Source organism: Mesocricetus auratus, unplaced genomic scaffold (assembly GCF_017639785.1).
Source record: "Mesocricetus auratus isolate SY011 unplaced genomic scaffold, BCM_Maur_2.0 Super-Scaffold_4256, whole genome shotgun sequence".
Taxonomy (NCBI): domain Eukaryota; kingdom Metazoa; phylum Chordata; class Mammalia; order Rodentia; family Cricetidae; genus Mesocricetus; species Mesocricetus auratus.
The window spans coordinates 55536394-55551624 of record NW_024429182.1 but is presented as its reverse complement, the minus strand read 5'-3'; the positions used below and the strand labels follow the sequence as shown (position 1 = coordinate 55551624).

The window sequence follows — 15231 nt, the reverse complement described above, 5'->3', positions numbered from 1 at the left end:
GCTTTCTACTGCCACCAAGAACATCCAGAGGCTGTTTTGAGCAAGACTGAATGAAACTTGTGAACCCCTCCCTGCTGCCTCAGTCTTCTAAGCACAGGGGGAGAGAGGGAGGGAGGGAGGGAGGGAGGGAGGGAGGGAGGGAGGGAGGGAGGGAGGGAGGGAGGGAGGGACAGAGGGACGGAGGGACGGAGGGACGGAGGGAGAGAGAGAGAGTGTGTGTGTGTGTTTCACAATTTGGCAAAATCCTGTTGCTAAATAAATCAGACCACTAAGTTATTATTTGCTTTTTTGATGTGGAGGAAAAGGTTGATATAGAATCTTGCTGCATAGTATTATCTATGTTATGTAGCCAAGGCTGGTTGTGAATTCTCAGCAATCTTCCTTGCCCCACAAGTGCTAGGATTACAGGCTTTAGGAATTATACTAGGTCCCAAATCTTATTAGCACATTAATAGAAAAATTTTTACAACTTTTAAGACATTCAAGGCAAGGACACTCATCAGCCACATAAGTCAGTGCCTTCTAAGAGAGAAAAGATTTTCACAGGAGCTCCAGAAGTTATAAAACAAGTGACCACAGTGACCTCAGCAGCCATGAAGCCCTCCAGACAGGCATACAGCTGTCAGTGTGGTGATGGTACCTTCTCATCCAAGGCTTTGTGGTGCTCAAATAGTGACTTCAGCGCTTTCAGCACCTCCACCTCACTGGACACGCCTGCAGGTGACTGTGCCTGCCTCTTCACCACTGTCATTCGCAGAGAGCGCTCGTGCCTGGAGACAAGGCACTCTAGGTGCTCCAACAGCAGCTGCAACAGAGTCCAGCAGACAATAAAGTGCTTGCCTCATAGGTAAGCACTCCACCCCACAGCAAGGGAAGATGGCTTCAACTCAGCACAAGCAGGGCAGTCCCCTAGGCTGAATTAAAACCTGCTAAGGTCCCATGGTGCCTAAGGGGCTGATGGTCCAACTCTGCAGAGTGGGAAAGACATAAGGCATGACTGACCCTGGTGTTGTTCCTCTCTGCCTTCAGCTCAGCGATTTCCTCCTCCCTCTCCAGAAGCTGCTCCCTACACACGTTGAGTTCCTTTGTGAGCGCAGCAAACTCCTAGAGGGCAACAAGACTGAATGAATTCATGAGCAAACAGAAAAAGAGGAAAGACCCCAAGAGCCTTCACTGTCCCCACCCACTAAAATACACGAGAAGAGTCTCTGATCCTCCAGGGAAAGGGGGACTGACTGGCCTATCTCCAGGCTTCCCTAATAACCCAGACCCTCACCAAGTCCTCAAGCCTTCCCTCCCCCTGTGTCCCAGTCATGGCCAGTGGCCATAGTGTAATCCAAGCCCACCTCCTCAGCAACCTCAGAAGACCAGAACAGAGCAGGTAATCACACTTTTAGTGACTGAAGATGTGACTTAGGACCACTGGAGACAGAAAAGAAAAAGACCCAGAAGCCTACTGCTTGGCCTGACCTGTCTGTGGGGTACTTCATAGTCTTTTTAGGCAGAACGTGGGTTCAAAGCCAAACCTTAAAAATTTATTTTCCACAAGACAAACTTTTTGCAGAGAGGTGAGGAGAGCTTCCAGAGGGCTAACCATCTTCAGTGCTGCCCCAGAGCACTCCTCACACTATCTACTGACTGTTCAGGACACCAGGGACACATTGAATATAAACCCACATGAGTATAAGTCCACATGCCCCTGACAGTTTCTCAGTGGAGCCCATCCCTTTGAAATAATTACTCTGAAGTAATGCACCTGCTATTTCTCTAGGCTTTTTAAAGGAACAGAGAGGCATACTGATACAGAACAAAAGAGATATTCAAAGTATAAAGACTGGTTGTTCGACAATTTTACTTTTAAAAGCAGGTCATGTGAGCCAGGCAATAGTGGTGCATGCCTTTAATCCCAGCACTCAGGCAGGCAGCCTGGTATTCATGAGTTCCAGGACAGCCAGAAAAACCCTGTCTTGGGGGCACAGGGGGGGTGCGCAGAGAGGTCGTGTGTTCAAATCACATCTACATTGGGCCTTTGCCATTCAGAGCCAACTGACTACCAGTCACCTGCTCTGGATTCATCAGGCTGGCCCAGAAACGCTTGCCTGCGCCCCAAGGCCTAAGCCACGCACAGACAGTGGGTGAAGACAGTCAACAATGAAAAGAGTTATCTCTAGGAGAGTGGCTTGAGGGAGACAGAGGAGATGGTTGAAAGAGTATGATAGTCAATGAGGAGCTGGGGATAGTTTGTCCCCGCCATCCTCCCCTCCCCCACCATGCGCCCTATGACTGTGTGAAGCAAATAACCATTTTAACTTATCAATGTCTGACACTCAGAAAAAACTAGAGATTCTCCTGCAGGAACAGTAAGTAACCTTGGTAACCCAGGCAGCAGGAGCTTGGCCAGGGAGACCAAGAACACCGAGGCTAAACACAGGTTCATATGGCAATAGCACATGCTGCAGCCCTTGGGACTTTAAAGGAAGCCCTGAAACTGGTTCTGAAGAGCACAGAGAAGGTGGGGAGGGGGACACAGTGGACCCTGGTGCTGTAGGTCAAGAGGCAGGGGTTCTGGCCAAAGATGTCTCAAGACTCTACAAAGTGAGGTGACAGGACAGAGCATGCTCTGAAGGGAGAGGAATGGACGTGTCATATTTAAGATATGCAGACAGCAGTGTCAGAGAGGGGGCTGCAACTCCCAGTTAGGGCTCCTGGTGTATTCAGGAACAGGAGATCAGCACAAGGACAGGAGCTAAGTCCCGGACAGCCTGAAATGTAGGTGCACCAACAAAAGACCTGGATGTCAGTGAGGTAGAAGCAAAATCAGCTAAGACACTGGAGCTGGCAGATCAAGTAGGCTGACCCATCATAGCAGTGGGTGATGAGACAGAGGTCAATGATGACTGTGGTGTGGTGACAACAGTAGTTCTGTGCCATGGTAACTGAACTGAAAGAAACAGTACAACAGTGAAGTTAGTCCCAGAAGCAAATTAAGGACAAACACCACAGAGGCTACATACAGACCGCAGCCTTCTACAAGATGGAACTCTTACTTGCAGATGGCAAGAATCTTAGGCATCGTGAAGACAACCAAGAAGCTGAGGGGAAAGACAAACCCAGACCAAAACCAAAGTAAGGAAAAAAGAGAAGGTGGGCACAGGTCCAGATTGGGGAGGCAGGCTACCAAACTCCTTTGGGAATAGAGATAGCTTGAGTTTGGGATGTACAGTATGGCCTTCCAGCACACAGTGGCATGAAGGCAAGAGGAGGATGGACACACAGCTGCAATGGCAGCAGGAAGGATTCACAGGATTTCAGACTGGGTAGGGAAGGACAAATGTCAGTATCTTATTGTCTGAGGTTCAAATTCAACAAATACCACAATGCATCAGGTGCAGCAAAAGGACATGGAAGCAACTGCATAAGATGCGGGCGGGCCTGTTACTGCCTGGATGAGGGAGGATGACCTGCAGACGCCCTCATCCCTTTTCAAGCCTACATCCTGTATCATCATCTGGCATTGCTCCATTTCGCAGCAGCACATCTTTTCTTTTCTTTTAAGACAGGGTCTCACTAGGTAGCCCAGTCTGACCTAGAACTTATGACTCTTCTACTACAGCCTCCCAAGTGGGCCTTCATCTTTCTCAGATGTTTGCTACAGACTTGTTTTAAGATGCCCAAGCTGCGTTCATTCTTCTATTTGCTTCTGATATGTCCCCTCCCTCCCTCTCTGTCTATCTCTCTGCCTCTCTCTCTCCCTCCCCCCCTCATTTCCCCTCTCTGCATAACATTCTTGGCTGTCGTGGAACTAGTTCTGTAGACCAGGCTGAACTCCAACTCATAGAGCTCCACCTGCCTCTGCTTCCTGAGTGCTGGGATTAAAGGTGGTATCGACACCATAGCTGGCTCCATGTATCCTTTCAACACAAAAGGAATATACTTACTTCTGTTATTCTAGTTATATATGCATGTTTACCATAAACTCAATAGTCCAAACTCACAAAACTTAACATCATTTTACTCAAAGAAAAAAAAAACTTTCTCTTTGTTCAAAAGGATCCAACAACTAGAAATGTTATCAAAGCAAATTTATGAGTTTAGATAAACATTAGGCAGGAAATTCCAAAGTTGCAGACTCCAAAACCACATCCCTGCTTGTATCCCTGCTGCACAAAAACCTACAAGACCCTCAGCCATGTGCAGTAGGGGGATCTACACATCACTACTACACAGGGTCCAAACTCTACACATGCCCTTTTCCTCTTAGAAGCAAATTAACTTTAACCAGGTGCAGTGACATATTCCTGTCAACCCAGCATTTAGGAAAAGAAGCAGGAGGATCAAGAGTTCAAGACCATCCTCAGCAATTTAATGAGTTTGAGGCCAACCTGGGCTACATTAGATCTTGTCTTAAAATAATAATAATAATAACAACAAGCTAGGGCAATGGCTTAATTTGTAGAGTGTTTGCTGCACAAGCATGAGGACCTGCACTTGATCCTGAGAACCTGTTAAAAAAGAAAAAAAGGTTGAGTGCACTGGCCTTTGTTTCTAAGCCCAGTGCGAGGAAGGCAGAAGCAAGAGGATCCCTGGGGCTCATTGGCCGGCTAGTCTAGTATCACTGGCCAGCCCAAACCAAGAAAGACAAGACAAGGTGGATGACACTTGCAGTTGTACATGGCCTTTACACAGACTTGCCCATACATACACACAAGCAAACAGAGAATGACCATGGCCTAGCTGTTAAGAGCACTTGGAGAAGATGCAAGTTCACTTCCTAGCATCTATATGGCAGCTTACAAAAATAAGTGATAAATCCTTTTTTAAAATACTGCAACCCAAATATGCTACTTATATTTTTAAAAGATTTATTAATATCTGTATGTAAGCATTTTGCCTGCATGTCTGTCTGTGTGCCACTAATGTGCCCAATGCCTGTGGAGGCCAGAAGAGTGCATCAGATTCCCTGGAACTGGAGTTCCAAACAACTGTCAGGTGCCATGTAGGTGCTGGGAACTGAACCTGAGTCCTCTTTAAGAGCAGCAAGTATTAACTGCTGAGCCACCTCTCCAGGCCCAGGTTATGACCAATGAAAAAGAACAGCAGGCTCCAAGACCATGTGCACACAGAAACTGTGTTCTTCGCCACTCAAGGTGCCATGCACAGTGGTTCTGCAAACCCAAGCTATTTACTGATACCGCCATATTTAACAGACATCATAGCCATTGAAGGTTTGGGTCATTCTTTAAAATCTAAGTCCGGGAATAGGAGAGAATGCTCAGCAATTAAGAGCATTTATTTGACAGCCGACAACTATCCATAATTCTATCTAACACAATCTGGCCTACGATTTACAGCCTTTTAGGACCTGCCCAGAGCCACATGGCCACAGAAGCAACAGCTTGTCAACAGCTGGGCATCAGAAGCAGGTTAAAACACACACATTGAATATAGAGGTGCATTGCTGTGAAAACAGCCTGGGCTAGGGAGAGAACCTGTCTCAAAAGACATATACAATTTTGTCTTAAGTTTTAGCATGTCTAGTTCGTTTCCCATTTCTCTACCTGAAAACTTATGTAAAGTCCACACTTAACCTTAACATCTCACTAGGAAGGCCTGTTTTGGTGAAAGCAAGTACATACTATTCTCCTTTTGTATTCAGATCAACTACAGAAAAATGCACTTGAGCCAGGCGCCTTTAATCCCAGCACTCAGGAAGCAGAGGCAAATGGATCTTTGTGAGTTCGAGACCAGCCTGGTTTACAAGAGCTAGTTCCAAGACAGCCTCCAAAGACACAGAAAAATCCCATCTCGAAAAACCAAAAAAAGAAAAATTCACTTGAACTGCTAGTACTGTGATCTCCTGTAGCCAGTGAAGGTGCTAAAAGTAACCGTTTTATCTCCACGTGGCATGGTATGGATTGTTTACCTTAAAATTAGAAAAAGGGCCAGCAAGATGGCTCATGTGTAAAAGCACTTGCTATACAAGCACAACACACCCAGAACACTGTGGAAAGATAAATTGACTCCTGAAAGTTGTCCTCTGACTCCCACACATGTGCCATAGGATATACATGCATATTCATTCAGATACGCATGTGTATATATACACATACACAAATAATATATAAAATAAAGTCTTTTTTTTTTAAGAGAAAGAGAGGAAGTGTGTCCCCTTTGAGAACAGGGTGGAAGCTCAATGGCATGGCAATAGGGACTGGTCACTTGGAGGAACAATTTGCTCAGGGTTGGCCTGAAAGCCCTACTTTTGTCCTTACCATCTGTGCAGCCTGGCTTCAGCTCCACTTCCTCCCCCAGAAGAGTTCTGGCCAATACAGCTTCCACTGAGGGTATGAGCCAGCTTCCATCCCCACCTGATCTAGCCTGCTAGAGAGCAAGGGCTGCCAGGAGTCATCCAGGCTCCCCATTTCTTGCTTTTGTCACTTTAGAACACAGGTGACTCTGGCGTGCCTGCCTGTCTCACCTCCAGTCCTGTACCCACTCATCTCTATTTGGTTATTATTTGGAACCATCTCACAAGGTTCCACCCATTCTCATACTGGGTTCATCACTTCTTCCTGCCCTGCTGCCAGCTCCTTCTAAGCCCATACAGGTCAGATGCTTGGACAGCATGTCACCTCCTTCCACTCCCTCCATCACCTGCCACTGGGGACCCCTATGGCTGAATGCGCCTCCTATACATATCTTTTGGAACCATCTATTTCCCAGAGCCTAGCTCCTCCATCAGGCCACCATGTCTGTTTGGTCCACACGAACCCACCTAGTTCCCTGGGTCTCCCTTCTTTCAAATATGTCGTCTTATTTCTGAAACAAACAAAACCTGAGACTCCTTTGCTTAGATTCTTTCAAGAAGGCCCTGCAGCATAGGGTCAATGCCCAAGCTCCTTTCGTACTAGTGAAAAGCAGTGATACCTCAATGCCACCAAACATGTAACCCAAGCATTTGCACAGGTCCCTTAGTAACCCTCACTGCCAGTTAGCACAAGCCTTCCAAGTACAGAGCACCAGTGAGTCCAGCAGTAATCACTGCCTCACAGTCAGCATGCTGCCACAGGGAAGCCCACATTCCTTCGCAATGTCTCTGCCCCTCTTCTGAACATCACCTCATATTGTCCTCTGCCTCAGATTCATGGATCTACCCACTCACAGAGCAGCTGCTGCCACCCTGCAGATCAAAGTTTTGGCACTTAGTACAGAGGCCTTCCTCAACTTCCTCTGCTGGGCACTAGTAAAGCTAGGCTCCCAGCCCCTAGTACATGCACCTTTCTGCTAGTCTAAGTGTTCCAGCAGGCAGAAGCCCAGGTCCATAGCACAACACCTGCCATCAGGTCTGCCAAACCAGTGTGCAATGCCCAAGTGATGGCAATGGCACAAAAGATACCATCCTCAAAGGAGATGCTGGCTGGTAGAAATATGACACCACCTGAATGGGCTCTGGTTTCAGCAGACCATACCAACTCCAGGTTTTCAGGTGACAGGACACAGCCTACACAGTAGAGATGCCCTGTATAGAAAAGCTACCTACAAATTCCTAGGCCTCAACCTCCTGAGTCAACACTTCTGATGGTTACACCTGGCTTGCTTTGAAAGCTCCCCGGGTAGCTTGCTGCGCTTCCATTTTGGAAACAGGCCTTTCTGATCTTGGGTATGCCACACAAATTCCTCCTTCAGACTTATTTACCTATAGAATGCATGCAAAGATTCCTCATTCTACCCAGGGTCCAAGACTACACAATCTCATGAGAATGACTCACGTGAGCCACTTGACTGCCAGGCGGTGGCATTGCTAGTCCATTAGCTTAGCAGGAGGCTTGTTGTGGAATATTACTTTAACTATGTAAAGGTGTGCTACACATTCATTTATGCTGCATTTGTTTATGTAAAGATGTGTTGCTTTTATTTATGCTGTATTTGTTTAATTATATAAAGATGTGTTGCTGTTTCACCTTGCCTGGCTAAGGCACCTAACTAGTCTAATAAAAAGCTGAATGGCCAATAGCTAGGCAGTAGAGGGATAGGAGAGGTTGGTAGGCAGAGAGAATAAATAGGAGGAGGAATCTGGGCTAGGGGTGGGAACAAAGAGAGAAGAGGGAGAAAGAGAGAGAGACACCTAGAGTCAGCCAGCCAGCCAGGCAGTTGTCAGCTAGCCATCCAGACACGGAGTAGGACATACAAAATGAAAGAAAAGTAAAAAGCTCTTAGACAAGACAAAGATGAAGGGTAACAGTTAATTTAAGTTATACGGGCTATGGGACAAGCATAAGGCCGAGCATTCTAGGCTAATAAGTTTCCACATCACAATTTGGGAGCTGGCAGTCAAAGAAAGTTTGCTACAGAAGCCCATCAACCCTTTGTGTGGCACTGTGACTCCTAGGGGGACCCAGGTAATTGCTAGAGATACACTAACTGACTTTGTCATTCATGAAGATGAAGCCACTGAAGTTTCTTCAGGCCATCCTTCGTTGTGGCAGCAGCCTTTTCTCCAAACTAGAGTCTGCTGACACATGTAGCACCAGGTGCTATAACTCTAGGAACCACTGCAGTTGCCATAGTTGATCTGTGCTAAGAAGAAAATTTCAAGAATGGCCTGGATTTAGGGTGTAATATCTCAAACTGTTCTGAAGATTTGGCACCCCTCAGAACCCAAGAGTCTCAGCTTCTCTCTCAACTTGCACTAGATGCTGGCTCATCATCAGTCACAGGCCTGGGTTGTCTTCTGGAGCTGGCTCTGTCCTGGCTGCATGCTGAGGAGTCTGACAGGACCTAAACTGACCCACCAAAACCTGACTATGAGGGACTAGAGAGATGGCTCAGCAGTTAAGAGCTCTGGTTGCTCTCAACGAGGCCCTAGGCAGTTCTCGGCACCCACCCACACAGTGACTTACAGCTATCCTTAGAGACTCTCAGTTCCAAAGGATCCGGCACTCACTGGTCACTGGGGGCACCAAGCATGCACACAGTGTACTTTCATACACACAAGCAAATATTCATACACATATAATAAAAATAAATATTCAAACAAAAAACCTGAATGTGGACTCATTGTTGTGTGGTCAGCACAGTACACACAGAAGACAAGAAACAAAACAGTCAGGCAGATCCTGGAACAGGAGGGCCAGAAGTAGTTTCAAGCACAGGGCTCACACTTTCTTTTCTCAACTTCTAGATCAGCAGCTAAGGAGAATGTACTCTGGACTCCTAACCCAAAACAGCTCTGTGTAAGGCCAGCCCTGAAAGTCCTAGTGTGGCCTTGGCCCACCTATGGCTAACCAATGGTCTGGGCTCAGCAGTTGGGACACTTCCTCACTCCTGGCAAGTGGCCATTCCTGATAAGCCAACATCTTTTGTTGTTGCTCCTGAGGGAACTATGGTTAATGAGGAGCTGGAGTTAACTGTTGTGTGCCAGCACGTGGAATCTGTCTAATAATGCAGGAATGCTCAACTAATTCCCATCCTACAGCAGAGCTAGGGTACTGCACTGATTTTTAAAGGCTGTACATGTCTTTTGGGCTGATTGAGATCCACAGGTCTGCAGGAGTCAGAAGTGACACAGTGTATTCTGGCTGCAAGCTAAGTTTCCATGTAGGACACATTTATCTCCTGTCTCTAGCACTACCACATCCATTTAAATCTCCCAATAGAGTAATCATAACTGTTTCTCTCTTTGCTTGACAACCCAACCTTTAGGTGAGCTATCTGGACATCCTGTGACATCCTATCTTGCAAAGGAACCATCTGCTGTGCCTGCGGGACACCAAGCTAGTCTCTGGACATGTGCCTCCCAACCTGCTGCCATGTCCTAATGCAGTGGCTATGCCTTGTGATGCTGGCAGCAATGGTACACTAAGAACGAAACAGCATGTGAGTGTGGGAAGCACCACTGTCTACAGCAATGTGGGCCTGACAGACTGATGCCAACCCGAGGGCAGGGCTCTTTGGTAAAATGATATAATGCTGGCCTCACTGACCAGTGAAGACAGGAAAACCCAAGGAATTCCTCCTCTACACACACACACACACACACACACACACACACACACCACTCAATACTTCCCACAGCAGGCAGGGGAGTATTCACACACAGTGCGTTTCTCCAACACATACTGACTGAGTTCCCAATTCCATTTGACTCTGCATGGTCTACCCAGAGACAACGTCAGATCCCACAGGTGGGCTCCACCCCACAAGACTGCATATCCTAGCCCTCTGAAGGTGGCATCATACTCCAGGTTGTGACCTATATGATGAGCTTTCCTGCAGGCCCCTCCTTGGGTCTGGGTCACTTGCTGGAGTAGCCCAAAGAACTCAAGGGGAGTGCTGACTTACACCTGCCCACTACTGTATTATAAAGGCCATGATGACCAGACCAGAGTGCCTCAAGAACAAGGCAAGTGGGAGAAGGTACCTCCATGTCCCTTCAGGCCCACTGCCCTCTGGCATCTCCCATGGTAAGCTATCTGGATACTTGTACCCTGTCTTTTACTTGTTTGTTTTGTTTTTCTAGATAGGGTTTATCTGTGTAGCTCTAGATGTCCTGGAAATCCATTTGTAGATCAGGTTGGCCTTGAATTTAGAGATCTGCCTGCCTCTTCCTCCTGAGTGCTGGGATGAAAGGTATGTGCCACCACACCAGTTCCTGTCTTTTTCTTTTTATTGAGGTGTAAAGGTTCAAGCAGGCTAATGCCATCACATCCTCTAGTCAATCTCACATCCCTAGAGGTCAAGGGAGGGGTGGGATTGAGATTCCCCCGAATCCTTGAGGCTATCTTGAACTTCCTGGTACCCAGTCCCAACATGACACAACATGGGCACCCAGAATCAATTGTGACCCACAAAGAATGTTCCTGCCACTCTAGAGAATCCAAGGAATGAAAAGGTATGGGCCAGGGCAAAGACCAAACACATAATTCTTGTCACAGTCTCATATTTGTCACCAACTGAGAACCAGTTCATATTTACAGGCTAGCAGGTCTCAGGAAACATCCAGATACTGAATACTGTGACACCATTTCCCAAGGCTGTGCATTAGGGGCAGGAACACACAAGTGGCTCTGAAGACAAATTTGACATCCTGCACTGAGCAACTGCACTGCTATAGGAGTCGGCTTTGGATGTCTTCCTGCTAGGCTCACCCTGAAGACAGATACTGCATTGCGGGGGGGGGGGGGGGGAGGAGGTATTTAAAGCTGCCATGAAGCCCCAAGAGGATATAGGACATGATGATCAACATTGCAACATATGCTGAAGACACTGATGACACACCTCAGTCTCAGCTGCTGGCAGGCAAGAGCATAGGGTCAACATTTCTGCTCACATCAGGGATGCCACTGGATGCACTGGGTCAGAGAAAGTGTTCCAGAATGAATGGAAGGTCTAGGTGAGAAACCAGAAATGAAAAGTGTCTTGCTAGACTGTTCTGGCACTGAGGAACATGTGCACTCCAGTATGGCCAGCTGCATTACAGGATTTCCTGGCCTTCTGCTGATGGCGCAGGAAACACAAATGCTCCAGTGTTCATGTTCACAAGCTCAAGCTGCACAAAATAGTGTAACTGAACTTGGAAGGCCCTGGGTACTCACTCGTTCATGAAGTTTTCCTAACAAGAATGACTGCCTACCGGAAAAGACATAAGTGATCGGTGGGAAAGATAAGAAGAAAGAGCTATTGTCAAGTCAGGAAGAGTCTGGACACACCCAGTCTCCCAGCCCCACTACACACAGGCACCTCTCTGCTTGTGCAAACTGCCCATCACAACCCTCCCACACAAGTTCTCAGAGGGCCTGCTAGAGCCCTGGGAGAGACCAGCCTCTTGAGAGAACTCCAGGTCTCTGCTGTTTCTCCCTTAGCCCCCCCCCAAAGCTTCCCTGTACCCACTTCCAGGGAACCACAGTTCCCACTCCACCCTTGCCCACAACCTGACCCTCAGCTCATGCACTGACCTCTTCAGTGTCTATCTGTGAGACACTTAGGTGATATGGGGTTTACTTGTAGCTACAGAAGCACCAACATCCACCCCAAAAAAGGCTTCTGCAAGCCTAACTCTAGCTAAGCACCTAGCAAAGTCTAAGTGTCTATGTATGGGCCTAATCATCCATTTTACCTCTGACAGCAGATGCCACTGTGACAGGCTCATCCTGAACCTCTAAGGTGCTGGCTCTGTAAGTCAGCTTGACAAGCATGCTAGATCACATGGTCTTATCCCATAATTTAACAAGCAGCACCATGAAAGGAATGGGGCACAAATGTAATCAAAGACAACTGACTTAAGATTTCTTCCCACTTTGTGGTACCATTAAGCTGGACAACAGAACATAAACTCAAGAATGAGAGGTCGGGGAAGTTTGCCTAGCATGCCCTGGCTCCACCCCAGTTCTACAGAAACCAGGCATGGTGGCAGCAGTGAGGAAGCAGAAGGAAGAGGATTGGGAGTTCAAGGTTTGAGGCTAGCCTGGGTTTCATGAGACCCTGTTTCAAAAGGGGAGGGGGGTGCAAGGAGAAAGGAAGGAAGGAAAGCTTTGCATTTGTTGGCTTGAGACAAGGTTTTACTATGTAGCTTACATTGCTCTGGAACATACTGATCCTCCCTCTGAAGGCTTCTGAGTGCTGCAATTTATATTACTTTGTAATGCATATTGTGCGTGGGTGCATAGGGAGTACACATACATGTGTGTACAATGTGGAGGGCAGGGGTCAATCTTTGGCGTCACTCCTCAGGAGCTGCCAATCTTGTTTTTTTTTTTTTTGAGACAGTATCTCTCCCTGGCCTGGAACTCTAGGTTAGGATGGTTGGCTAGCAAAACCCAGGGTTTCACCTATCTCCACTTCCTTGGAGATGGGATTAAATCACATTCAGTTTTTGTTTTTACTATCATTAACTTCATAAAAGTGTTTTGTCTACATGTATATCTATGAAGAATCCCTGGCACTGGAGTTACAGATTCTTGTGAGCTGTCAAGTGGGTGCTGGGAACTGAACCTGGATCCTTTAGAACAGTCCTCTCTCTAGATCAACACTCAGCTTTTTTATATGGATTCTGGGAACTGAACTCAGTTCATCCTCATAATTTCAAGGCAAACATTTTACCAACTGACTTATTTCCCCAACATATCCCTCAAGTCTTTCAAAAGAGTTTTTCCTTAAGTGGATAAAACCCTGGAGTTGCTGTGCTCCCTGTACAGCAGGGAGTCATGGATGACGACACCAGCTCCTCTGCTCCTGTCTATCTTACTTTGAGGCTGTCACTGATTAGAGGCCTATCCAAAGCCCACATGCTTTTTTGTTTTGGTTTTCTGAGACAGGGTTTCTCTGTAATAGCCCTGGCTATCCTGGAACTCACTCTGTAGACCCACAAAGATTCACTACACAGGTTAAGTGAAGTTTATTCAGGGAGAATGCACTTACACAAGAGGCAGGTGACCCCTGCAGGTTCCGGCTCCAAGGATCCACCCAAGCTGTTCTCCGTGACCCCACCAGAAGCAAGAGAGAGCTAGTCCTCCCTCTGGCATATTCTCACCTGTGACCATGCCCATTTGGGCGTGGTCAGTGCTACAGGTATGGGCGGGTGGATATCTCACTACAGACCAGGCTGGCCTCTAACTCAAGAAATCCGCCTGCCTCTGCTTCCTAAGTTCTGGGATTAAAAGCATACACCACCACCCAGCGAGCCCATATCTTTAAATGAATAGCAGTGGTAAAACTGATGGTTGTGAGAAGAAAGAACAATTCTAAACCCTTGTTCTCAAAAAGCTGGCAGTCTTTAGCTCAGTGTTATGTGTCATGACCCCCTTATGCAGTAGACTGAAACATTTACAGTCTCTGGGGTTATCTTACAACTAAGGACTACGCCAGTGTCTCAAAGTATAGAAAAGAATGGCCTCTACATGAAGAAAGCAAGTTGCCTACTCATACCCCAGAGGTTCTGCCCTGCACCAGCAGTGTCCAGGCCAGGGTCATCAACCGTTCTAATGTCTACTGCCCAGGCAGAGTAGATACACGTTAGGATAACCATCTCCTACCAGCACCTGGCTCTTCACAGATGGCCCTGCACAGAGGAATGCAGCTCCACAGAGGGAAGCACACAGGGCTGCCCACTGGAATGTGCTTTCCAAAAGGTGCTTTATTCACTGCTCAACTTTTTTGGAACAAGTATTTCTATGATTTGCACAAGAAAAAAAATGGAATGTACATTCTCTCCAGTCTAATGACTGTATTCTAGTCACCACCAGTGTGGCCACACAGAAGTCCAAGCTGTCTGTGAAAAAAAAACTATCACACACAGGAGTCAAAGTAACAAGGAAAGTGACATGGCAGAACTCTGGGAAAGATGGCAGTCCACTGGGGACAGCGCCCCTTGACAAGTTTCCTGACAACCCCCAGTTAAGAGGTGGGGTTCACCACTGGGTGAAGCATGCTGATCCACTCTCCACAGATTTGCAGGCCTGTTACAGTTCAGCCAGGCTGCTGCTGTGTGCTGTGTTTTGGCTTGTGATACCTGGGCATCATTTCTCTCTCTCTCTCTCTCTCTCTCTCTCTCTCTCTCTCTCTCTCTCTCTCTCTCTCTCTCTCTCTCTCTCTCTCTCTCTCCCCGTCTCCCCTTCCTCTCCCTCTCTTTCTCCCTCTCCCTCCCTCTCTCTCTTTTCTCTCTCTCTCTCTCTCTCTCCCCGTCTCCCCTTCCTCTCCCTCTCTTTCTCCCTCTCCCTCCCTCTCTCTCTTTTCTCTCCCTCCCTCTCTCTCTTCTCCCTCCCTCTCTCTCTTCTCCCTCCCTCCCTCCCTCCCTCCCTCCCTCCCTCCCTCCCTCCCTCCCTCCCTCCCTCCCTCCCTCCCTCCCTCCCTCCCTCCCTCCCTCTCTCTCTCTCTCTCTCTCTCTCTCTCTCTCTCCCCCATCCTGGAACTTGCTTTGTAGACCAGGTTGGCCTCAAACTCACAGAGATCTGCCTGCCTTTGCCTCCCAAGTGCTGGGATTAAAGGTGTGCACCACCACTGCCCGGCTGCACCACCACCACCTGTTTCTGAGCCCCATTTCTAAATATGGTCCACCTCTAAGGAGCAGCATGTGGTCCTGAGGAATAGCTACTACTTCAATCATGTGCTCTCCCAACTTCTGCAGCACAAGTTGGTCACCCTCACTGCTGAAGGGAAGGAAGGTTCCTACAGAGGTAGCTACTGGACCCAGGCACCTAGCAGTGTCCCTGGCAACACAGGGCTCAGGTTCCAGAT

At 47.6% G+C, this 15231-nt stretch overlaps 1 protein-coding gene and 1 long non-coding RNA gene across 18 annotated transcripts in view; one reads left to right on the top strand and one right to left on the bottom strand.

Moving 5' to 3' along the window:
* Positions 1-15231, bottom strand: part of Ppfia1 (PTPRF interacting protein alpha 1) — an 80785-nt gene that overhangs the window by 45624 nt on the left and 19930 nt on the right. For all 17 annotated transcript variants that reach the window (XM_040750723.1, XM_040750702.1, XM_040750705.1 and 14 more), the window contains 2 exons: positions 1003-1104; positions 641-805 (listed from right to left, as the gene is read on the bottom strand). In XM_040750723.1, coding sequence (XP_040606657.1) covers positions 641-805; positions 1003-1104 — 267 coding nt within the window. The remainder of the gene's footprint in view (positions 1-640; positions 806-1002; positions 1105-15231) is intronic.
* Positions 2973-9892, top strand: LOC121141944. Its single transcript, XR_005878921.1, has 2 exons — positions 2973-3126; positions 9703-9892. It is a non-coding gene; the product is annotated as an uncharacterized LOC121141944 (long non-coding RNA).